The sequence below is a fragment of the Elgaria multicarinata genome, chromosome 5 (genome assembly GCF_023053635.1).
Source record: "Elgaria multicarinata webbii isolate HBS135686 ecotype San Diego chromosome 5, rElgMul1.1.pri, whole genome shotgun sequence".
In the NCBI taxonomy this organism is placed as follows: Eukaryota; Metazoa; Chordata; class Lepidosauria; order Squamata; family Anguidae; genus Elgaria; species Elgaria multicarinata.
In genome coordinates, this window is record NC_086175.1 from 84696065 (window position 1) to 84722023 (window position 25959).

At 38.1% G+C, this 25959-nt stretch overlaps 1 protein-coding gene across 1 annotated transcript in view; it reads right to left on the bottom strand.

Moving 5' to 3' along the window:
* ROBO1 (roundabout guidance receptor 1) overlaps nt 1–25959 on the bottom strand; it is a 641108-nt gene that overhangs the window by 117925 nt on the left and 497224 nt on the right. The window contains exon 4 of the mRNA XM_063126766.1: nt 7768–7925. Within this exon, the coding sequence (XP_062982836.1) occupies nt 7768–7925 (158 nt within the window). The remainder of the gene's footprint in view (nt 1–7767; nt 7926–25959) is intronic.

Genomic DNA, 25959 nt, shown 5'->3' on the forward strand with positions numbered 1-25959 from the left:
AGTTTCATGTTAACAATTTTGAACAGCAGAACAACATTTTCAATTATACCTAGATGTTATCTTAAGTATGGATCAATATCAATCGTTTAACAGGAACTAAGATACATATGTGCTGAAAGTAATGAATCAATTTAAAATATAAAGACCTACCCTCCCCCGAATTAAAGGAATATAAAAGAATATTAACTGAGAATAAATTTGATTCACTAAACTCTGTTCTTGACTCCAAGCCTTCTGAACCCATCTCGCTAAAGTTAACTGTCTCATACAGCCTTTACTATGCAATCAGCTGATATTATGTTATGCCTTTCTGTCTTTCATTAGCTCTCTGAAAATCGCTTCCAGTTGCAAATAAAACAGTTTCAGCTTAGTTACCCAAACCCTGAAACCATATAAATTGTGAGAGCAAGCATCTACTTCTTTGGCTATTCCTGCAAGGGAGACTTTGGATAAACTCCAACATCTTATATGTCAGTTCTCTGCTTTTGCATATGCTTGCTATCTGTTCTTGGCACAATCCTGAAAAGAGATAATTGCAACTCCGCTCAGTTGAAGAAACCATAGACCTGAAACAAATATTATTTTTGAAGTCCTGTGCTTTGAATTACACTTTTCATATGACCAGAAGCCATACAGGGACTTAAGAAATGCAAAGCTATCCGAAGTAGAATGTGAAATAAGCAAAATGTGAAATGACTAGACTGAAAGAAAATAAAATGCATCAAAGCAATCCAAACACATTAATCATTCACATCTGTTTTTAAGATCCAGGCAAGAGAAGTTGAACCCCTCTTTCCCCAAAAATGTGTATATATTTTCTTCCTTTGATTGAGAGAATGTAATGATTGAAAAGTCAGCATACAGATCAAGAGTGGTGTTTAAAAATATCTTTATTCTGTCCTTGTAGTTTACAAAAATATTTCAGATGAAATAGAACTCCAATTAGTATGTTACACTGATTATATATGACAGGATGTGGTCCTTGCTGTCAACAAGTGACTAGAACATAACTGTCTAGATAAGCCCATCATCAGAGACATGCAGTGCAATCCAACGCAGATTTATTCGTAAGAATGTTTCCACTGTGTCCAATGGAGTTTACACCCAAATAAGTGTGTTTAGAGTGACTAACATTCAGTGATATGGGTTTATTATTATTATTTTTGGCAAAAAGTAGACTGTTGAGTGGGCAGTTTTGTCAGCTTCAGTTTTTAAGTACACAATTGTCATAAATCATTCTACAACTTTGATGAGTACTGCCTATTGCATTTAACATTCTCCACATAAATGCAAATCTCTTAATATTTTAAAATTGAAACTAATTCTGTGATTTAATCCTCTTTATAAAAGAAGGTGGCTCTTTGCAGCTCTAACTCTGTAATGGAACTTGTAGTGCCCACCACCCCAGAAAGTAGCTACTAAAGTTATTATGAATGAGATAACCATTCACAGCATGCAATCTGTAGTAGGGGGGAGGATTAGGGATACATCTTTAATTGATTACTAAAACAGATTAAAAGAGCAGCCAGATTAACTGGGCTGACTAAAATAATAACCCAATTAATTGGGTACATACCACAGCAGATTAATTTTCAAGTACTATTCCTTTTGTTACAATATGTATTTCAATTTACATAGTGAAAAATCTTTTTGTGCCTTACTTGGTAAGAGGTCCAGGGGAAGTGGACTACAACATGGTGTTCACTGTCTATTCTGGTCACATCAAGAGAAGCAGGAGTCATGTCAGCACCTTGGATAGTGCCTTGTAGGAAATGAATCTCTTCCTACAAGGTTATTCCAGCAAAGGACGCAGTCAACTGAAGCATTAAGAAAGAGGGCCGATACTGATGTTTCAGTGGCCCCACTCCTACTAGATGCTGACTATAATTATTAACCGCTGGTATCTGTTTTTGCAGTCTCATGCTCCAGCATGGGTGAAGGACAGGAGAAGCTTCAGGGCTGTCATCTTCAGAGTCAGATAATGAAAGAGCTACGTCCTCTGGCCGGGAAGATATAGAAAGGGATGCTGATGGTTTCCCCTGAAATGGGGTGACCTTGACCCATATGAAACACAGACTTCCTTGAGGTAATGTAAAGCCTCAGACCAGGGGATACATTGTATGCAAGACAAAAAAAAAAGAGGTGTGGGTTAGGCTGACAACAACCTTGTGAGGTGGGTTGGGCTGAGAGTCTGTGACTGCCCAAAATCACCCAGTGGGTTTCCACAGCCGAGTGGGGACTAGAACCTGGATCTCCCAACACCCAGTCTGACACTTAGGCACTACACCACACTGGCTCTCAGAATGCTAATTGCTTTAACCCTGTAATGATGCACAGAAGATGCATGTGTCCCTGGTGAACTACAAAAGGCACATTTTCTGCTGCCTGATCCATGAAAATTTCAAAATTGATGCCAGCGAATGAAGCTTCTGGAAAGCAACTCTCTATTTATTTGTTTTTAAAATCTTAATACATTCATTTGCAATTTTAAACTAGTAGATTCACCTTCAGACTTTTAGGGTGCCATCTATGCATATTTGCACAGAAAAAGTGTCTTATAATGCCCAGCATACCTCAGCCAACATGGCTGGCTAGGGTAGGGTATGCTGGGAGTTGTAAGACTTTTTTTCTGTCTGAATATCCATGGGATTACATCATTAGTCAATTAATCTGTTTAGGCTGCAGCCTCAAAAAATACCGAAAAGAACAAAAACAACAACCATCAATGCTTGCCTGACATCAACAGGCAGGGAGTTCCATAGAGAAGGAGCTAATACCCTGAAGTCTCTACTCTGAGAGAACTTCAGACGAACCACCAGTGTCTACCTGATGATGATGATTTAAAGTATTTCTTGGCCACCTTTCAATGCAGGAGCCCTCCCAAGGTGGTGTAAAACAATAAGACACATAATAAAAATCAATTGCAGTATTAAAAACAATAAAAACTCCAATAACCTCAGTGGCCAGACAGACTGGTAAGGGAGAAGGTGTTCTCTCAAATATCCTGGCCCCTAGGTTTTTTTAGGGGGTTATACATCAATAACAGAACCTTAAACATATCCTAGTAGCAAATAGGTAGCCAGTATAGTTCACTGAGCACAAGATTTACATTCTGAAAAGGAGACACTCCTGACAACAGCTGAGCTGCAGCATTCTGCACTAGCTGCAACTTCAGGAGCAAGCTTAAGAGCAGCCCCACATAGAGTACATTGCAGTGGTGCAGTCTGAGGTTATTAGTACTCAGCACTAGTACATGCACCACTGTGCCCAACGTATCTCTGTCCAGGACAGTCTGTACCTGGTGTACCAGTTGAAACTGGCAGAAAGGACAACAACTTGGGCTTCCAAGGAGTACTCCCAGACTATGAATCTGATATTTCGCTGGGAGTGCAATCCTATTTAGAACAGTCAATAAGACTATCTGCCAGACTCAGGAACGACTCCCCCATTATGTTATAGTGTCAGGACCTTAACATTTAGAAAATCCTACCCTCATGAAAATTATGCATATGCCTGTATCAAACATGCCATCACACTTTTGTACACCACTCTGGAAACCTTTTGATGAAGGATAGTTAAGAAAAAATTTAAACAAGTAAATAAATAATCTGTTTCTGATTAGGGGAAAAACAACAATGGAAAACAATAGATGAATAGTTGTTAAAAAATTTAGTTGTTTATAAATCTTGAAATGCATGTTCTAATGATTGCAATGAACCCCTTAGGATGCAGTTGCTTAGGTCAAGGCTTCCTAGCCCCTCTGTGAGTAGCTAAACCAATGGTAAACAAAGTTACCATGCCATCATTCCTGCAAAAACCCATTGTGACACTGGAGCAGATTAGCTAAAGGCTGTGCAAGCAGACAAAACAGAGGAACAAGGAGTTGGGTAACACATGAAGAAAGAACTTGGAGCATATCTGCCATGCCAAGATACATGCAGATCAGGGAGATGCATACATTTTCCCATTGCAAGCAAGGTGAATTCAAGCTAGATGCATGTTCCCTGTTTCACTGTTACCCAGAGGCACACATTGACTTTTCATTGCCTCTCAAATTGTGATGCGACTCCTGAAAAAATCTTATCAAGGTCCTTGCCACTCGTAGTTAACAAGGGGACATGTAGGCAGCTTGTTACACCATGGCTAAAGTGTCCTGAGGAAAACTAGTTCCTAATGAATTCTTTAACTTCTGTCACATGATTCAAAAGAAATCTCTTAGTTATCTGAAGTAAAACAGTAATTCCCAATCTCACTTTAGCATAATGTAGACAGGTTTATTCCCCTACAGAGCTTTAATAACTTATTTAATGAGGGTCTTAGAAATGGGGGGAAGGGACCCTAGTAACCTATCCTTAAATCATCCAGCGTAATTGAACTCTGTAAAACAGTTAAAAACAAGGTGACAGTAATTACAACAATGGAGAAAAAGCAGAGTATGCAATACTATCTAGAAAGAATTGTGTCAAAATGTACCTGAAACTAGCATTTATGGGTTAAAATTACTGCTTCCTCTCCAGACAACTCCAAACTTAGAGTTTGCCATCTCCTCCTTGACCCTTCCTCAATCAGAGCAATTCATCTTTCAAAGGAAGGTAACCTCTTTGGGATGTAGATTATTTTTCTGCTAGTTTTGTCTTTCATCTGTTACACATAGATCTCTTTTGCCTGATATACATAATGACTTTTTCCATTTCCTTTGCTCTTTGTCATCTAACTACTTAAAATGTTTTGCTTTTAAACGAAGAAAAATCTCTGAATACTTTTCAAGACGATTGAATTGCATTTTGGAGTAATTTACTATTGCTATCAATACAGCAAACAAATAATTTTTGATTGAAAGAAAGCTTTGATTCAGCCATTCTTTCCAGAATGCAAGCGCACAATAATTTCCCCACTGCTTCTTAGTATCATTTTCCCAACACAAATTGGGTCCATAAAGTTAATTTTGCAAGACATACCAAACATTTCAGATTTCTGATGTGCTATTAAGGGGATTGGGCAGAATAGAAATGGAACTACAACTTATCTGAACCATAAGTCATTGAAAATTTGAGCTACGCACACAACCGAGATGAAAATTTCCATGCATTATTCATTTTATAACTTTGCTCTTTAAAGCCAAGAATCACAAACATAAAAAGATGAATTACTTCTCAAGATTTTCCTTTTAAAATGCGAATGACAATGATTCAGAATAAATGATACACAGGTGTTATTACAAAATGGGGAAAATTAAGATTCACAGTATTTAACCCAGTTTCTTATGCCAAACCTTCTCCTTTTTGAAACCAATTACAAATAAAGTCATTGTATTTTGACTCCTTTAATTTATATGTAAAGTATTTTATATTTATGCACAGCATCTTCTAGACACTGTTTTTAAATCATGCAGGTAATTTACGACAAGATTAAATAGATTTACAAAATATAGTCATAGAACATGATGCAAAATAGGATAGAGCAATTTTCATTGATCACCCCTTCTTCCTGCAACCTCCAGTGAGAACTCTCACATTGTTGTGAAGTGTTGTATGGGGTTGGGAGGAGGAATCACCTCCCTCTTATCCATTGACATGAATGTCTAGTTTGTGAGGTTCTCCTCTGAACACTGAAATAGCTTCAAACTACTTTGGATCCAACCCAGTGACCTGTTTTGCACAATCACAGAAGGGAAATAAACTATGGTGGCTTATTTCCTCTAACCATGCATGCCAGTCATGTGCTAAGGGGATTAGCATAATTACCCCTGGCAGCACAGCTTGTCATGCCATGCAAACCCAGCCAGGGTGGCTTGTTGCCATGGGTAACAAGCCACCCAGGACCCTCCAACAGGCCATGGTTTTGGAGTGGCTTGTTACACAGGCAACAAGCCACCCTGCTAGGTTCAAGCTGTGCTGCTGAGGGCAATTATGCTAATCCCACCTAATATAGATGACAAGCTGCACTGCTGGGGTAACTATGCTAATCCCCCCAGCATACAGCTGGCATGCAAGAGTATGGGAAATAACCCACCGTGACTTATTTCCCCTTCATGATTGTGTGAATCCAGCCACTGTCTATTGAATATTGTGAAATGCATCATAGAATATTACCTCGCCATTCATACAGATCACGATACACCAAGCCTGTGGTAGAGTTTGGGTTTTATATTACAAAGTAGCATTCATATATTTTATGTTATAATACTCGTTGCAACAGAATTATCATAAGATGAACCTAATTTATCTGAATTCAGTATCGACTCCTCTGTAATGAATGTGCACGCATGTGTTTTGAGTCCAAAAATGTGTCATGAAAGAGGGAGCTAATTTCCCCATTTTAGAAGTAGTGAGTCTCCATTTCAGTAAGAGCATCCTGTATATGTCTATTGGGTGTACACCACATCTCTGGTTAAAGCCCCTCATGTTCGTCATTACACATATATACAGGGAAGTTACATGTCCATGTGGACTCTACTCCACTCCAAGTTAGCTAAAACAATTTACAGCACTGTTGAAATATGATCTACCTTGGGCTTTGCCCAGTCTCTTGGTAAATCAATTGTGGGAAACCTACAGTGAATGCATCTAGATAATAATTCCAAGAATAACACCTTTGGTCAATTTTGGACACAGGAACTGAACACATAAAGAAGAGGCCTCTTAATTGTTATTTCTAAGCCCATTTTCAGATGCAACATTCAAATGATCACAAGCATATGCCCAAATATAAGCCGCAGTTTTCATGTATTCACAAGCTAATTTCTACATCGTAAGTTATATAAATGAAAGGTACATGAAAAACCCATGGAAATCATCCATCACACTATGAATACTTGATGAGTTTGCATGACAAGTACCCTCTGTGTTGTGATAAAAGATATAATAAGCAAACTTGCCCTGCGTCTTGTTTTAAATCTTATTGAAGAACAGAGTTATAATTCAGTAAATCCTTTCATGCAAACAAGTTCAGATGGCCCTAGCATGAATTTTTAAAGATTAAGTGTCAGAAGGTCTAGTTAGACCTATTAAGTTTTCAACATTTACTTATCATGGTTGTTTCCACCTAACAGTTAATGAGCTAAGCTTGCAGCAGAATGAGGCAGGAATTAACTGATAGAGTTCTGAAATAGTAGAATAGCCAATACTGTCTTTGATTGCAGGGGAGGGGCATACATTTTAATGCTTCCTTATGGAAATACACTCCCTGCAACTAGCACAGCAAGAACACACTAGGCATAACATCCCTACTGATGAATTGGATTTGTCTTCACATTCAGTTTTTGTTTATTTTTTAAAGGGTGAGTATTGAAAAGGGCAAAAGGCAGGATAATCATCATCATCATCATCATCATCACCCTCCACCCTTTGAGTGGGTCATATGGTCCATTTCAGTAAAGGACTTTACAGGGTCTTGCTTATTTTTACTGGAATCAATCTTTTACTAACACTTCTTATATTACTTATGTTGATCAGTTGCAAAAAAAATTAAAAAGTGGCAGAGGACTGTTCCATTTACACCAATATATAACTGGAAAATCAAACCCAGGAATATCTGTTTTAGCTCAAAATTCTAGAGTAGTACAAAGACCTGTAGGCTCAGTTTTACTTGCCACAGACTTGGTTCAGCAATCCTATGTATCACTGTGGGATGAGAAAAATGGAGACCAAACTCCAAGAGGCACTAATTACTTTCATGCTTGTTCTCTTTTCCATTTTCATGTGCATAGCTAAGTGTGCAATTACATTTTTAGGTTTCTGGTAGTGTTTTTATTTTAAACAAACTTACTGTAATTCTTTCATCTTTGTCATCCAGGGGAGATCCATCCTTTTTCCATGAAATTGTAGGCTCAGGATGGCCTCTTGGAGGTTGGCATTCCATGACAGCTGGTTCACCAACTGCTACCATAACATCGGAAGGGTTTTGTCTGAAGTCATCACGCAGTACTGAAAGAATGAACGGGTGGGGGAAAAGAAAATCAAAACATGCATCAGTGATAAGGAAGTGGTCTTATACATGTGGTACTCTGAATGCAAAGAATTGTTTTGTTTGAAAGGACATTGGATTTTTGACATGCACAAAGACTGGACTACTGTTTCTTCTCTATGGCAATATAATAAGCAGAGGTGTCGTTTTTATCTGCCACATTTGCTTGTCATTTCTTACTGAGAAGTATTTAATTCCTAAACACAGAGAAGAATGTATCTTTGATGGAGAGGCTCTTATTTAAACGCCTTAAGTTTGCCATATTAGTTGCATGGCTACATACATGGTCCTTATTAATTTTTATCTGATTGCTTTGTTATTCCTGATCTTAGTTTCTAGTTCCATAGTCTGTAGTACTCACTAAAAAAAGGTGAAAATCAGATGTGCACTTATCAAATAGCTGAAGGGAAGCAGTTATTTGAAAATGTTTTTCCATTCATTTCATTTCATTCATTTATTGAATATTTATACCGCCCAATAGCCGAAGCTCTCTGAGCGGTTTACAAAAATTAAAACCATAAAAACCATTTAAAATATAAAACAAAGAGTATAAAAGCATAATATAAAATATAATATAAAGACACAATCAGGATAAAATCAAGCAGCAAGGCAGAAATTAATACAGATTTAAAATACAAATTTAAAACAGCTAAGTTAAAATTAAATTGCTTAACTGTTAAAATGCTGAGAAAATAAAAAGGTATTCACCTGGTGTCTAAAAGAATATAGTGTAAATGCCAGAGACTACACTGTACATTAAAATGGCTCTAAGATACTGGTTAAATAATATGATTTTGCAAACTACAGTTCATGGGAACACTATTATTTTATGTTTTTTATCAGTTCCATCCTGTCCTCTTTCTGTAATTGCACCAACATAGAGTGAATGTGAAAGGTTGTCAGAGAAAAAGACAGACACTCTGAGTAACCCCAAGAGGAAAGCCTGCCAGGAGGCAGACAGTCTTTTAAACTGCAAAGGACAGTGGCCTCCCACAACTTAAAGGATTGCACCGGAGAGGAAGTAGAATTGGTATTGAAGTGTGTGAACCCTTATGCACACATTCTCCAGTTCCTCCCCTCTCCCAAGAATCAGATCCATGATAAAATGTACATCCAAATGTGTATCAAAGCACTGTGTTGCTTTACAAGGACTGCAAATGCAGACGCACAACCTTGGATACATTTTATCAAAAACAATGAAATGCAGATAGACCGTACATCCTCAGATGTGCAATTAGACAAATATCTGAATGCAAATGCAGTGTATCCGCACTACATTGATTTCAATGGAATGACTGTTTGTCTATCTGTGTGTACATTAAACAGAAAGGCATGCACTATAGTCTCCCAATGCAAATCTTAGTGGTTCCCCACTGGAATGCACATTTGGATGTGTGCCCCTACACAACTCATTAATATTTACTACATGTAACTAGCCATCCACCATCACATTTTTAAATTTTGTAGTACTGCCTACATCAATGGTAAGGAACTTCCAGCCCACAAGATGTTCCAGGAAGGAATCCCCCCTTCCACAGGCCATGACCCTTTATCTTTCATCTCTCCCTCAGCTCAGTAGCAAGGGGGAGATTAAAAGTAAAGGGGACTCCCAATTGAGCCTCACAGCCTCAAAGAGCACTCTTTGAATCAGTGTGGCTCAGTGCTTTGCCCATCCTACCTGATGGCTGAGCTGGTGCTCAGTGTAACACAGTCTGAAGACCGGCCATTTCATGTTCTCCCCAATCGGGGAAGGTGTGGAGCAGATGAAGCAGATGAGGCACTGAGCTTGTATCTCCTTGAGGTATTAGTTCAGTGCCTTGCATACTGACAGTGCCCCCACCCACGAGGGGGCCTTGCCTACTGCTGGCATCCTACTTACATGGGGCTTCCCAAGGGACAATTTGGCCTACAGGAAAAAGGTGCCCCCTCACCCCAGACCTATTGACTTTGTCAGACCTATAGACTTCAGAGTTGTCTGTGTGAAGAGTTCGGCCACAATTTCTTGCAACAAGAAAAATTACCTCCAAGGCAAAGTTACTATTCTACCCCCAGAGTATTCTTTGTACTCAATTATCCTTTTCCCCCTGTATCAACACCCCTTTTCCCAGGAGGTCAAACTGTTCCTTGCCTGTACATCTTTCTACATTAGCGCTACTAAATTCACTGATACAAGCAATGATAGCAGTGCATGTTCAAAGTAATAAAGTGAGCCAATTCTGTTTTTATTCTGTACATATAGGATGGTGAGGTTCTAAGTACTCTTACCAGCTCATAGACTAAATCTAAAACTATCCAATAAACATGTGCACACATATATGTACTGAGCTATTTCCTCATTTTACCTTTGGAACAAAGAGAAAAAATAATCTCTCTTCCTGCTGAAGAAAAGCATCCCACATAGATTCTGACATGGTGTTTTTTTTTTCACATGGTGACCATTTCATTCAAATGATCTTGAAAAGCCACAGATTTGGGACTAACTACCATGATGTCTGAATCTTCCTGGACCTGGATCTAGGACACTGGACCTGTAAAAATCTAATCCATATTGTTATTAAACCCACTCATGCTTCCACTAATGTCAGCATTTTTTTAAAAAAAAAGTTTTATTTGAAAGCAGTTCTTTAGGTATTCTCTATCCATGTTTGAAGCTTATTCTACACAGTAAACCTAAAAAAAAACAGTTATGAAAATGTGACTTTTGTGAAATGTCCTCCTGTCAGTTGCTCCTTTTGATGAAGGTATGAAAAACAATAGAATATATGCTAGTTGTGAATTATACTATCATTGCAAAACAGGTCTGTTTGGAGCCAAGACAAGAGTTTGTTCTGAGGGAAAGGATGGTCTTATTAGGTCAAGTTAATATCAGAATTCTAAAGTGAAGAGGTGTTTTAATAGGATCATACCATATAGTTCTCCCAGACAAAAAATCTAATTAAATGTTTTTTATAAATATGAAGTGCCCTTCATGTCTGGAAAAACTCATAAAACCTAAGATGAAATGTTTTCAGATAGCTCCTTAGTTTTTTTAAACACCTTTGAAGCAACAAAGAACTTCAATACTATCCTAATATAAGCAAATTACTTGAGTAATTTTTATACTTGTTAGGATAAAGTCTATCTTACAAGTGCATTACCTTGTCTGTAAATGAGAACTTTTCACCAATTATCCAGCAGATCACAAAATGCCTTAGGAGAACATCAAAGGACTAGCAATAGATACAGCAAAAATATTTTTCCCATTTACTATTAATTATTTTGGCTCTAACATTACATAATGAAAAGCTAACAGAATGTAATCCATTAAAGATTACTCTCAAGATAGCAGTCATGTAATTATTTTTGCAGCTGTAAAAGAGATACGTCGTTTGGGATTGCCTCAGGCCCTGGCAATTGAACATAAAGTTATAAATTTAAGGACTGCTTCTCTTGCTGAAAAAGCATTTTTCCCCTTGTCCTTTATATGCTGAATCTCAAATGTGCATTGAGCATACACTTCCTTTTGAAGATGTATTAGCAGTATACAGAGTAATCCAGTACAGTGTGTTCTGTTAGTTATCTAAAGCTACATTTTCAGCATGTGTCTCTCATTTGGGAGGAAAAATATGAAATATGGAACCTACAAAAAAATATTGTGATGTGGAGTGCTTCTCTTCAAACCAACCAGCAATGTCCTCATCCAATTCATTCAATTCCCCTAACCCCACCCCGCAGTTTCCTGTTCTCCCCATCAACAGTTACTCAGTGATCCATGTGTACTGAGCAAGCTCAGTCCTGGGTGGTTTTTTGCAAGGGGATGCCCCCTTATTTATGCCCTCTTAAATAAAAAAAAATAACCCCCCCTTAAAAAGTGTTTCTATTTCTACAAACTTGTGGGTTTCCCAAATCATGCCAAAACCTCCCTCGAGTACATGGGAAGTGCCATTTTGGCTATATAAAGATCAGTACTTGGAGAACGATTCGGCTATGAGTATATAGGTTGGAGCAACTATCAAACAAATGGCTAAGATGCTGTTCCTATACCTTTTGACTTTCTCAACAGCTCCTGCGTACAGCTCCACTTCATTTGAAGAAATGCAACCGTGTATTTCTTTTTTAAAAACTCTATGATGCCTTTCTGACATAAACTTAACACTGATTAGTTAAAAATCAAGAGCTATCATAGTTAAAACAAAACCACAAGATAATAAATGACCACACTATGCAATTGAAAAGCAAATAATATAGTTCATATAAGAGAACAGCAGTGAATATGCCAACTCAAACCATCAGCCAACGTGAAACAAAAACCAGACAAAAGTTTAAACAAACACTCATCAAAATCCTTGGTAAACTCAAGAGATAAACAAAAACCCAGCAAAAGCCTGACACTCAGGAGATAGTAAAGAAGGTGTGTGGTGAATCTCCACAAATGAGGGCTCTTAAATATATGACATCCATTGATGATCTCTGCAGATAGGCAGATTCAAATGCAACTATGATACCTAGTTCTAGGTTATTTAGGGCTTTAAAGATCAAGCACCTTGAACTATTCCCAGAAATTATTATTATTATTATTATTATTATTATTATTATTAACATTTATATACTGCCCCATAGCCAAAATTCTCTGTGCAGTTTACAAAGATTAAATCACTGAACATTAAAAACAGATATACGAAATTTAAAACCATAAAAAGCATAAAAACAGATTAGATACAATATCCATTTAAAACAACTACTTTGGGTCAGTTAAAACCTCAACATATGCTGTTAAATGCCTGGGAAAAGAGAAAAGTCTTGACCTGGTGCTGAAACGTTAACAATGTTGGCACCAGGAGAGTCTTGTTTGGGAGATTGTTCCATATTTGGGGGGCAACCACTGAAAAGGCCCTCTCCCTTGTTGCCATCCTCCAAGTTTCCCTTGGAGTAGGCACCCAGAGGAGGACCACAGATGTTGAGCGTAGTGTACAGGTAGGTTCATGTTGGGAGAGGCGTTCCGTCAGGTATTATCGTCCCAAGCCATGTAAGGCTTTATAGGTTAAAACCAGCACCTTGAATTGGGCTCAGAAACGTACAGGCAGCCAATGCAAGTGGGCCAGAGTCGGCCTTATTTGTTCGAACCTTCTGGTTCCTGTTATCAATCTGACCACTGCATTTTGCACAAGCTGCAGCTTCTGAACTATCTTCAAAGGCAGCCCCACATAGAGTGCATTGCAGTAAACTAAATTAGAGGCTACCAGAGCATAGACAACTGAAGCCAGGTTATCCCTGTTCAGATAGGGGCATAGTTGGGCCACCAACTGAAGTTGGTAGAAGGTACTCCATGCCACCGAGGCCATCTGAGCCTCACAGAGATGGTTCTAGGAGAACCCCAAAGCTATGAACCTGCTCTTTCAGGGGGAGTGCAACACCATCCAGAACAGGTTGAACACCCTTTATCCGGTCAGAAGAACCACCCACTGTCCATTGTCGCAGCCAAGTTCAGCACATCCCTAGTCTCACCTGATGAAAAGGTGAAATAGAGCTGTGTGTCATCAGTGTCCTGATGACAACACACTTCAAAACTCCGGATGATCACACCCAACAGTTTCATGTAAATGTTAAACAGCATGGGGGACAAGACTGACCCCTGCAGAACCCCATACTGGAGAATCCACGGAGCCAAGCGATGTTCTCCAAGCACCACCTTCTGGAGGTGACCCACTGTAATGTAGAACCCAATGAAAACCATTACATCAGGGATGGGCAACTTGTGGCCATCCGTAAGTTTTAGCCTACAACTCCCATCAGCCCTAGCCAGCAAAGCCAATGGTGAGGGCTGTTGGGAAGTGTAGACCAAAACATTTTGAAGACCACAAGTTTCCCTCCCTTGCCATAAGTAAAGATATGAGTTTAAGTTCCCAGGTCTGAATGAACTGCATCATATGGTGTTGAAGGAGACAGTGGATGGACTCTCAGATCCTCTATCTATTATTTTGGAAAATCCTAGAGAACAGTTGAAGTACTGGAATACTGGAGGAGGTTAAATGTTGTTCCATTCTTCAAAAAGGGCAAAAAGGAAGGTCTGGGGAATTATAGGCCACTTTATCTGACATTAATACATTGGAAGATTCTACAGCAGATTATAAAGTGTTCAATATGTAGGCACATCACTGGAAGACAGAATAAATTTGTCAAGAACTAATCCTGACAGACTAATCTTATTTTATTTTTCAATCAGTTACTTCTTTAGTAGACCATGGAAATACTGTGGACATAATATATCTTGACTTTAACAAGGCATTTGACAAAATGTCCTATTATATTTTGATTAGTAAACTAGTTAAGCATGGACTGAACAGCACTACTAATGGGTTGATCCACAGCTGGCTGGAAAACTGTTCTCAAAGAGTGCTTATCAATGATTCCTTATCAAAATGAAGGAAGGTTTCCAGTAGGGTGCTGTAGGGCTTTGGCCTGGGCCCTGTACTTTTTGACATTTTTATTGATGACTTGAAGGAAGAGGTGGGGGATGCTTATCAAATTTGCAGATAACACAAAATTGAGTGGGATAGCTACTGCCTTAGAAGACCGAAAGAAACTTCAAAATTGATCTTGATAGGTTATAAAACAGGGCAGAAATAACAAAATGAAATTTAACAGAGAAAAATTGCCAAGTTCTTCATTCAGGAAACAAATCAAATGCACAAGAATAAGATGGGGCATACCTGGCTGAACATCGGGGGAAATGTCCTAACAGTCAAAGCAATCAGACATTGAAACCAATTGACTTGGGAGGTCGTGGGATCTTCGTCAGTATTCAAGCCAAGACTGGACAGCTATCTGTCAGGGATGCTTTAAACTGGATTCCTGCACTGAGCAGGGCCTAAATTAGGGAGTGAAGAACTCGTGGGGAGCCCCATGAGTTTGCTGAGTGCTGCCCAGCCAGCCCTGCTCCGGGAGACGGCCCAGCCGAGCACTTGGTAATGTGCATTTTCCAGGGCATCCGGAAAGTGTGCAATTCCCTCAGCACACCATTAGCGTGCCAGGGGAACTGCACACTTTCCGGAGGTCCTGGAAAGCATGCTTGCCTCCCTCCCCTTGGATTAAGAGGGCCTTTAAGGCCATGTTTAGTAAGGGGAGAGGGAGGTAAAACACACTTTCCGGAACTTCAAGAAAGTGCACAATTTCCCTGGCACACCATTACTAGCCTAAATGGCTCTTTCCAATTCTATGATTCTATAATGTGTTCATACTAGTGAGCTACTGATGACAGCCTGATTATGATGTTGTTTGGAAGCTGACAATTCCAAAGACAGAAAAGTAATCAGGAATGGATAGCCATGGTAAGATTATTACCTGTAGGAAAAGAGAAAGTATGGAATACATAGTGACTGATGAGATGGGCAGTCCTCTAAGGAAGGACAGCTGTAAAAAAGACATAAAATGACAACTTGCAGTAGTACATTGTTCAGCACACTGTGAGACTATCTTCACAATTCCTGATGTGCAAGTGTATGAGTAAATCAAACACTGTTTGAAATTGTTAGTCTTGTTTCCAGCCTCTTCCTTGTCTTGCCAAGGGAAATGAACAAAAAATGTACATTGCAACTGAGATTGAGAAATGTACATTTCAAGTGCCCAGTATTGTTACCTTTTCACAGCTGAAGCATGAGGAGGCAAAAGGAAGAAAGGAGAGACCAGACTGATGTTTTGGTATGCCTGTCCGTCAGTTCAGTAAGGAAGGTGTATTTGTTGTCTCTTTGTAGATTACAGCTGTTTTTGTCATAGATGAAGTTACTATCAAAAAATTAAGCAGCTTTATAGCAAGATTCTCTTTTCATAAATAAAATAAATCCATGTGTCATTCTATCAATTTTTTTTCCAACAGGGTATTTCCCCTAGATGAAACAATTAAACAACAATGGTGCTATAAATTATAACACACATTTCTGATTAATATATTGTTGCTTTACTTTCTAAAGATATTGTCCATCCTTATTTGTCTTTTTAAAAAAGGTACTTTAGCCCACTTAAAAATCATGAAGGGATTTGAAATTAAAAGTTTTCTTCACTGAAATTCTTGGTCACTCCCTTTAATCTTCATTTTGAAAAGAAACAGATCTCTGAATAAGTAAGTTATCTCAGATAAAAATGTGGTAATAGAAAACTCTATAAGGCACACAATAAATAACATGATGTTACTTTTACAGCATGGGAGGTGCTGTAGTGCAGCTATTTCCTGTGCTACTCAAGTAGGCCTGAAGGAGTTTATGAGGTAATTCCTTCCTATGGAATGTTGTACGATGCTGGTAGCAACTCCCACAGCACAAAAGGTAACGTTAGAATGGGTTTTGAGACTTTTAAAAACACTTTGCTTACAAGGATAAAATATTTTGCTTAGTTTATTATCATATCATGCAATGTACATAGCAAAACTTTCTTTCTTTCTTTCTTTCTGACTCATTTAGAGCCAATCACATTAAAACATTCATTCAATATGTAGAACTTCAGAAATAAATAAGAAAAAAATCCCACAACTAACGCCCCCCCCTGCAGAAACAAAATGCTGTGATGTTCTTAACTATAACTATTTTAATATTGCAATATGTGTGTGTGTTTGAAAAAGGTGGAAATCTGATGGACTACAAGAAAAATTACACCACCTAATGGATGCAATCTGGACCCCCTGCTGGCAATGCCCCTCTTTTCCCTATGTTTTTGCAACAACTCCAAGAATGAAAGAGGCAGGAATGCAAATCAGAGAAGAAACCTTCTTGCTGTCATACCTCAATCTCATTAGCATTCCTATGCCTTCACCAGCAGGAAGACACAAAGAAAGGTAGACAGACTGTACAATGCCAATGACAGGAAGGCTACACTGCAATCTTAATCTCCAGTTCTTACTATTCTCCCTTGAGGGTAGGAGAAATTACAATGTGAGAACGAGAGGAAGAAATCCTTCTTTCACTGTTACAGCTTCATTGACTGCCAACCAGCCAGCATTTTATTGGTCCTGTACAACTTGGAATGACCATAGCTCAGTGGTAGAGCACATGCTTTGCATGCCAAAGGTCTCAGGTTGAATCTTTAGCATCTCCAGGTAGGGCAAAGAGAAATCCTGCCTGAGACTCTGGATAGCTGCTGCCAGTCAGTGTCAACAACACCAGTCTAAATGGATCAATGATCAATGGTATAAGGCTGCTTTCTATGCTCCTAACTATATCCTGCTAGGTAGTAATAGAGGAACACAAGCCTTGAGAACCATTTTTGGCGATTTTCAAGCCGACTTGAGAACCATTTTTGGTAGAAACACAAGTTACTAAATAAACAAAGAAATTAAAATTTATTTAGCCTTTACTAGATTCTGCTCAATTCTACATGTATCTGCTACTTATCTATTGGGCTTGGCCATGGCTGCACCCATGACAATGGAGTTTATATTTTGGAATAAAAAGGTGCTAATTCTATTTTGGTCCTTGAAACTATGTAGTCAATCCTATTCAGTGGCTACTAGTCAAGATGGCTATAGGAACAGAGGCAGCATGCTTCTGAATACCAGTTGCTGGGGAACAACAATGGGAGAGGAATAATGCTTTCATATCCTGCTTTGGGCTTCCTATTTGGGGCACCTGGTTGGCCACTGTGAGAAAGAGGAGGCTGCACCAGGCAGGCCTTTGCTCTTATCTTCCAGGGCTCTTCTTAAACTGTTATGTTATGTTCACTTGAACTCAATCCACTGAATGTGCTATTTTCCTATCAAAATGTCCATTGTTATATAACCCACCCACCCCACACACAAATAAATACTAGCTCTATCTGTATTTCTCTACTCACCTCATCTCTACTACTATCTGAGATCAATTCACTATGAACAACTGCTGTGAAAAGAATTGAGGCATGGTGCCATCATGGAAAAAAATTATAGGTTAACGGATACAAGAACTTTTGAAGAGTGACTTTCTTATAGGATAACTTTGATAAGTATCCTTTTTCACTGTAGACTTTCATATACGTGTAACATTTTCTTTTAAAGTTTAAATTATACCATGTTAAATGTTAGTATAATAAAACCCTTGTTTACTTAAATAACAGTATATTTTGATGGCTGGAAGGACTCCGAGACTACATTTTTCTATTACTCTTATTTTAAGCCTTCTCCCTCCTTTTTTAAAAACTGTTTATAGAAGAAACTATATACACCTTTAATCACTTGAGAAAGATACCTACAATTGTTCAGTGAAACAATGCATTTTCTGAACACTGCCAATATCCTGGAATAAGTATAAAGGGGGAGAGGGGTGGAACAGTAAGAAAAATAGATCCAGTGTTAAAAAGAAAAGCAGATATAGCAAACTATTAAAGTCAAACTAGTGAAGGTTCAACTGCCTTTCTCCTTTTTGACTTTTAAAGACAGCATTTTTATTCAAACATACTTTCTGTATGTTTTTAAAATTATTTCAGTGGTTGCTGTCATTGTTTGTTTTATTGTTTTTAACTGTGAAAAATTATTATTTATTTTACTTTGTGTTTTTCATATGGTTATTTATTATTTATGGTATTATCATACCCCATTTTATATACTTTTCTGTCACAGAGTAGAAGTATTAAAATAATTATAAGAGCACTAACACTTTCTTCAGTTCATGCTAAGTGAAAGAACGCAAGTTTCAGGTAATGATATCAAAACCAAGATGCCTCCTGGACAATCACAGGCAGGGTGTGGCAGTAATATTGAAGTTGTTTACCCAGTACCCAATAATCAGAAGCAAAATGCCTTGTACATTGTGGTTCAGTTTCAGCTGTCTTTGTTAAGAGACATCGACAGACCTAGCTTTCTTGATTTTTTTTCTAATGCAACCCTTAAAAAAACATTATAAGCTTTAGGGAATGGGTGAGCAACTTATGGCCCTCCAAACGTTTTGCATTATTTATTTATTTATTTATTTATTACATTTCTATACCGCCCAATAGCCGGAGCTCTCTGGGCGGTTCACAAAAATTAAAAACATTCAAAGTATAAAACAACAGTATAAAACCATAATATAAAATACAATATAAAAGCTCAACCAGATAAAAACAGCAGCAATGCAAAAATACAAATTTAAAACACCAAGTTAAAATTTATTTATAGAGTGTTAAAATGCTGGGAGAATAAAAAGGTCTTCACCTGGCGTCTAAAAGCATATAATGTAGGTGCCAGGTGAACCTCTTTAGGGAGCTCATTCCACAGCCAGAGCTGATGGGAGGTGTAGGCTGAAATAACTGGAGGATTACAAGTTGCCCACCTTTGCTTTAGGGAAAGACCAGCTTTGATCCATATAATAGCCCCAGAATAAGCATTTCTTTCCCTCTCTATCTCAGAAAGAACGGCATTGCAACTGTGAATTACTGAAAACCCTCCTTCCACAGTGCAGTAGTTAGAGGAGGGGGCATTTTTAATGAGTTCTCAGGGAAGGAAAGCTGGCTTCAGGTTTCTGAGGCCACTTGGGCAAGATGCCTTCAATACTAACTGCTGTGAGTCACTTTGGGATGTATTTTTTTTCCTGAAAATCAGGAAAAAATATTGAATGAATGAAAAAATAAATAACTAGTAAAAGTGGGTTTACAGTGCTGTATTAAATATATTTTAGGGTACAAACCTATGTCCCCTCAGACAGCATCTGGGGGGACATAGGATTGTTCAGTTTCTGGTTTCTGAAGTTGGAAACAAGGCTCTGGTCCCAGAGCCCAGAAACCATGTTCTCTGTTCCTTCACAGCCAGAGCAGTTGCAAGTAAATGGAGGGTGGGAAATAATGAGACACAACAGATATTGGATTTAAAATTGAGCTACATTTATTGAAAGATCTGTGAAAAGGCAAGAACCTAAGAGGCATCCTGTCTAGGCCGGCATCATGCTGTGCCATGAATAGGGCAAGACATTCAATGCCAAAGGAAGTAAGGCAGGTAGCTACCAGGAGGAGGGCCTTTTTTGCTGTGGCACCCCGGCTGTGGAATGAGCTCCCTAAGGAGGTTCGCTTGGCACCTACATTATATTCTTTTAGATGCCAGGTGAAGACCTTTTTATTCTCCCAATATTTTAACAGTCTATAAATTAATTTTAACTTTGCTGTTTTAAATTTGTATTTTAAATTTGTATTTTTGCATTGCTGCTGTTTTTAATCTTGGTTGTGCTTTTATATTGTATTTTATAATATGGTTTTATACTATTGTTTTGTTTTGAATTGTCTTAAATTTGTATACTGCCCAGAGAGCTTCAGCTATTGGGCGGTATATGAATGCAATAAATAAATAAATGCACGTTGAGTGGTGCATGTGAAATTGTCACCCCCCAGGCTTGCCCCTTTTGGGGAAGGGAGGCCTTCCCATATCACTGTCCCCCCTCAGGCTGCAAAACTCCCAAGCGGGTGAGGAGTTGGCCTCAAAGATAACCCTTATCTCTCAGCTGGAGTCGCAAAACCTTTAGCTGGCAGCCTCAGGCACTACCTGTCACTGCAATGGTGCCTTTGAATGATCACCAATCCTGTTCCCATTAAAGATGCCCACACATACTTGCCACAGGTACAACAAGCCTCTGTTTAGTCGCTCCTCCCCCCCACTTGTGCAGAATTGCATCACGCAGGCCCCCTCACAAATCTGACAAGAACATGTCATTTCCGAGGTAAGTTAAATGCACCTTGTCCCATCTGTATTGCTCCCTCTGTACTTGTAAACTCCCAGGATGTGGGATACTCACATCATCCTGTCTGGTTAATGCCATGCAAATTTCCCTGTTAACTTTTTTTTCTGGGCACATTCAAGGGCCTGGTGATTGCTTCCTTCCCTCCAATTGAGTCTAGGAATTAAACATGACCAGATGATCAGAACTCCAGGCCAACACTGCTGAATAACCTGAAAGTCGGCCATTGCCTGCAAACTTGGACTTTACCCTTCAACTAACCTAAATTGCTCCCCACTTCAGTATAACACCAATACCTGCAGGAGGACACGAAGCACATCTCTGGAAACAGGAAAAAGGCGATCTTCCTGGGTTCGGGGAGGGGAGGAGACTCGGGAATTGGCCATGTGGCATTTCCTGTGACTGCCCCAACCTCCTTCCCTCCTACTCTGAAGTGCCAATGCTGGACAGGCAAAATCACCCATCTAGCAGAATGCAGGACAGCTGGAGAGTGGAAGCAAATATTGCCTCTGCGCTCCAGTCACCCTACATTGCATACTTTGAGTTTGGAGGCTGCCAATTATCTTCATAGAAACCAAATGCACAGTTACAAGATGGAGGATACTTGGGTCAGCAATACTACAAACGAGAAGGATCTTGGAATTGTTGTAGATCACAAGCTGAATATGAGCCAACAGTGCGATATGGCTGCAAGAAAGGCAAATGCTATTTTGGGCTGCATTAATAGAAGTATAGCTCCGAAATCGCGTGAGGTACTGGTTCCTCTCTATTCGGCCCTGGTTAGGCCTCATCTAGAGTATTGCGTCCAGTTCTGGGCACCACACTTCAAGAAGGACGCAGACAAGCTGGAGCGTGTTCAAAGGAGGGCAACCAGGATGATCAAGGATCTGGAAACAAAGCCCTATGAAGCCCTACTGAAACAACTGGGTGTGTTTAGCATGGATAAGAGAAGATTGAGGGGAGACATGATAGCACTCTTCAAATACTTAAAAGGTTGTTACACAGAGGAGAGCCAGGATCTCTTCTCGATCATCCCAGAATGCAGTACATGGAATAATGGACTCAAGTTACAAGAAGTCAGATTTCGGCTAGACATCAGGAAAAACTTCCTGACTGTTAAAGCAGTACGACAATGGAACCAGTTACCTAGGGAGGTTGTGGGCTCTCCCACACTAGAGGCATTCAAGAGGCAGCTGGACAACCATCTGTCAGGAATGCTTTAGGGTGGATTCCTGCATTGAGCAGGGGGTTGGATTTGATGGACTTTTAGGCCCCTTCCAACTCTACTATTCTGTGATTCTATTGTGCCCTTAGACTTAAAATGCTATTATTATGTTTATATTAGGGATTTACCAATGTAAATAAAATGCTTTTTTTAGGACTATAAATTAATGAATATATTATGAAATTAATATGCACCATGGAAGGTTATTACTGTAATAAAGTAAGCAAAGGGGTGAAGGACTTTAAAGGATACTAAACATGTTTGGCTCAGAAAATGTGCAGCCAAAAGAAGGAAATTATCCTAGTCCTGTTGCAAGGCAAAAGAAATCACTCATTTTTAGGATTTCATCTTCCCATTGAATAGACAAAAAGAAACACACTAAATAAACGGGGTATATGCAAGATACACATGGGGAGACACACATGGCTTAAAACTACTTTTCAAAAACAGTTCCCCCAAACAGTCAGAGAAGTATTCTACAGTGAATTTACACTAACTGAGTTTTTTTAGACAAAAATTTTCAAACACATTGTCAGCTGCACAAGAAAGCCACTGAACGTAGGAAAATATTATCTGTTCTTCAAAATTAATATATAGCTAAATAATACATTATGTAAAATACGTCTGCATACAGCATTCAGTAGTGTGGAGTAGTTACAATGCAGGGAGGGTAATCAAAACATTGGTTTTATTTCCACTATTTCAATATACTTACTGGAATATTGATTCCCAACTTTATCCCAATTTAACATCTAGAGTCTAAGGCCACGATCCCAGAAATGAAGCAGGTTTCTCTAGGATAGGGGTGACTTCCAGTTAATTACATAGTAGAGTTGCTTTTTACTTGGATTGCTGCTAAGAATACCAAGCTAGGTTGACTTTGGATTGATCCAGCAAGGCACTTGTTAATCACCTTGAGTGGATATTCAAGATCACTGAATATGGACTAATAATGCTTTAAAAGTTAAAGGACTATAAAAAATGGATATATTAAAAAACTGACCCTATAAAAGACAGGACTTTTGCTTTATAATTTTAATACATATTGGATTTAACCATGCAAAACACATACATTTTTGCCAGCTATCCTGCTCTGCATGGCTCCAACTTCCATGGTGAACTCGCCTTAAGTCATGGCACATGACTCTCTGAAACTCTCTGGCATTATCTGTTTGCCAGGGACTAAACTAGATAGTCTTTAGAAGCCCTGGGCTTTTAATTGAGTTTAATTTGTTTACTGCTATCTTAATTGCTCTTGTGATGGTTGCTGCTTCTTGTTTAATTTGGTATTGTTTCTAGAATGCTTTTAAGCCACCTTGGGAATCAATCATTTGAATCAGTAAGTAAAAAAGGTTTGAACAATTATAAAAATAAGATATACAGCATAACATTTTTATGTTCTCCCTTACTAGAAGTAAATCAACATTTTACAACCACTCTAACAAACTAACAAAACATGTAACACCATATAAAAATGCTTAGCTCTGAAATCTATAGGGGAGAAAAAGAATACAGGCACTTGTAAAACATTGCTTTCAGCCTCTCTAATTTGGAAAAAAAGAGAAAGAAAAATCCCAAGAGATATTTTCTAATTTGCATATCACGTTCTAAAATACAAGGAGAAATCTTCCTTGCTCGAGTAAATGCTTGGCTCCCTGCTTAAATGAAATTGATTGGCACTTTCTATTGCTTTGTAATTACAAATAGTTGCTTAGTTCCTCTTTTTAATGTTTTAGTGTAAGACCTTTCAGCTTCTGAAAACGCATGTGTGTGTGTCTGCGCACACACTCACACACACACTTTTCCTCTCTGATAATTTGTGTGTTCTTATAAGTTGTAAACTAAAATTATTATTTGAATTATCCACTTCTGTCCAATTCCTACAATAAATGAAATATTTTACACTTACGGTACCTGTTCTCATATAAAAGGTGGAAATTGCACAGTACAGGGGATTGAAACAAATCAAAATTTTATCTATCGTTGTGCACATTTTTTTTTGGAAGAATATATTTCTGTCTTCTCAGAGTTAACAGTATGACACATCTCATAGAGATACATCATAACACACTAGCAATCAATCCACTGTAGCATACAGTATTTTGGATAAAGCAGCAGTACAAAGGAGAAGAAATTTGTTGTTGTTATGATTAATGAAAGAAAATCAGTGGAGATATTCAGTCCTTCCTTTGATAATAAAATATTGCATTCAACTTACTGCTTTCTGAATATTATCAAAATGTTCATCTTATAGAGAAAGCAAAATTGACTCAATTCTACTTATTTATAAAAAGAAATCTTGGAATAGAAAATTCAGTCAAATTATTTTAAAAAGTTAAGCGCCAAATTCAGTCTGTAATAACAGAAACAACTGAATGTTCATGAGAGCATAGATGACATTAAAGTATCTGGAGATTTAATTAAAAGAAAGAGGAAGCATTTTAATGAGAAACACCACTGCCATAAACAATGGAAATGCACATTATTCCCTAACAGTATAAATAATTTAAGAATTCTACAATGGAAATTAATCTACATATCATCTAACACACACAACAACAGCCCCTATTACAACTGAATAATGAGGTAGGAAAAAAGTCAGTTAGACAATTACAATTTAGACTGAATATGAAAGAGAGAGGAAAAAGGCCAAACGGACTATTAAAATACTTCTAGATTGGAAGTTTGAAAATATTAATAATAAGCAATTAAACATCAGACACTTACGGTTCCATAGTTTGTCTGTCTTAAATTAATAAGAAAATCTATCAATGTAAAAGCACTATACTAGCTAGCAGTTCAGTTCTATACATGTCTACACAGAATTAAGCTCAACTGAGTTCAACAGGAACTTACTCTCAGATAAATGTATATAAAATTGCAGCCTTAGGGTGCAATACTATGTATGTTTGCATAGAAAAAATGTCCTAAAACTCCCAGAATTCCCCAGCTAGTGTGGGTGGGGAATTCTGGGAGTTGCAGGATGATTTTCTGTCTAAACACGCATAGGAGTTATCCACAGCTATTTTCTTAGTACGCTAGCCCTTTGTATTTATGATTTTTCATAAGAGTATGGAAACAGGTTGTATGTATATATGCCAGTATTGAAGACATTGCCTAAGAAGCCCACATCCTTTATTCCCAAGATGAAATCTCAACAGCCTCCTTCAAAAATAAAGATATTCATGGTATCTTAACCTTTCCTTTGAAACTGAAGGTCTGCATTCACTATCATCTAGCAAGACAAATTGCATGGGAATTATTATTTAAATATGAGTTACCATGGAAAGAGTGGAAAAACTGAGAGGTGAAACATGTTTACCTCTAACCATTAGCAAAGTTACCATAAGGACATCATAGAAAGTTAACCATTCTAACATGTAAATTTCAACATCTGCTATTTGGTTCTTTGGGGGGAATTACAAATGAGTTGCAATTGGAAGTATCACATATCATAGTTAGAATTCACTATAATATTTGTTAAAAGTTATTTACAATTGTGTAGGTGTCTACTCAGAAATAAATCCCAATGAGTTCATCGGGATCTTCTCCCATATATATATATTATAGAATTGATCCCTAGTAGTCTTAGAGCAGATTTAAGACTAAGCTTCTCCCTAAACTATAAGCATTCTACATACAGGCTATTTCAGTAGGGAGAGCACTTTCAAACTATTGTTCTCCCATTTAGATTCTGAGGTGATATAGTCCCATGAGAGGATATCACATGCTCCACTGAACAACTGACTTAAAATGAGAATCAGGTGTAATATTTTTAAGTGAAAGAAATAGTTCCGAAGCTATGAAGAAAAACCATTTCAAGCAGAATTGTATATAACTTGGAAATCTCATTCCAGTTATTTAAAAACTAGTACACCCTAATAAACTACTAACCCACCCACCCCGCCAAAAGGAACTAATTAATGTATTCTGCATTTCTCATTATATGGGTCACTAAAACTCTACTGCAATTCCTTTTCTACAGATATTAAAACTTTCATTTTTATTTATTATCTTGCATGATCCTTAACAGGTTTCTTTCTTGCAGTTCTATGCTCTCTACCTAAACGACAAAGGGGGAAATGTGTCCAGTGCTTATTTTCACCAAGGCTGCAGAATGGAATGAAT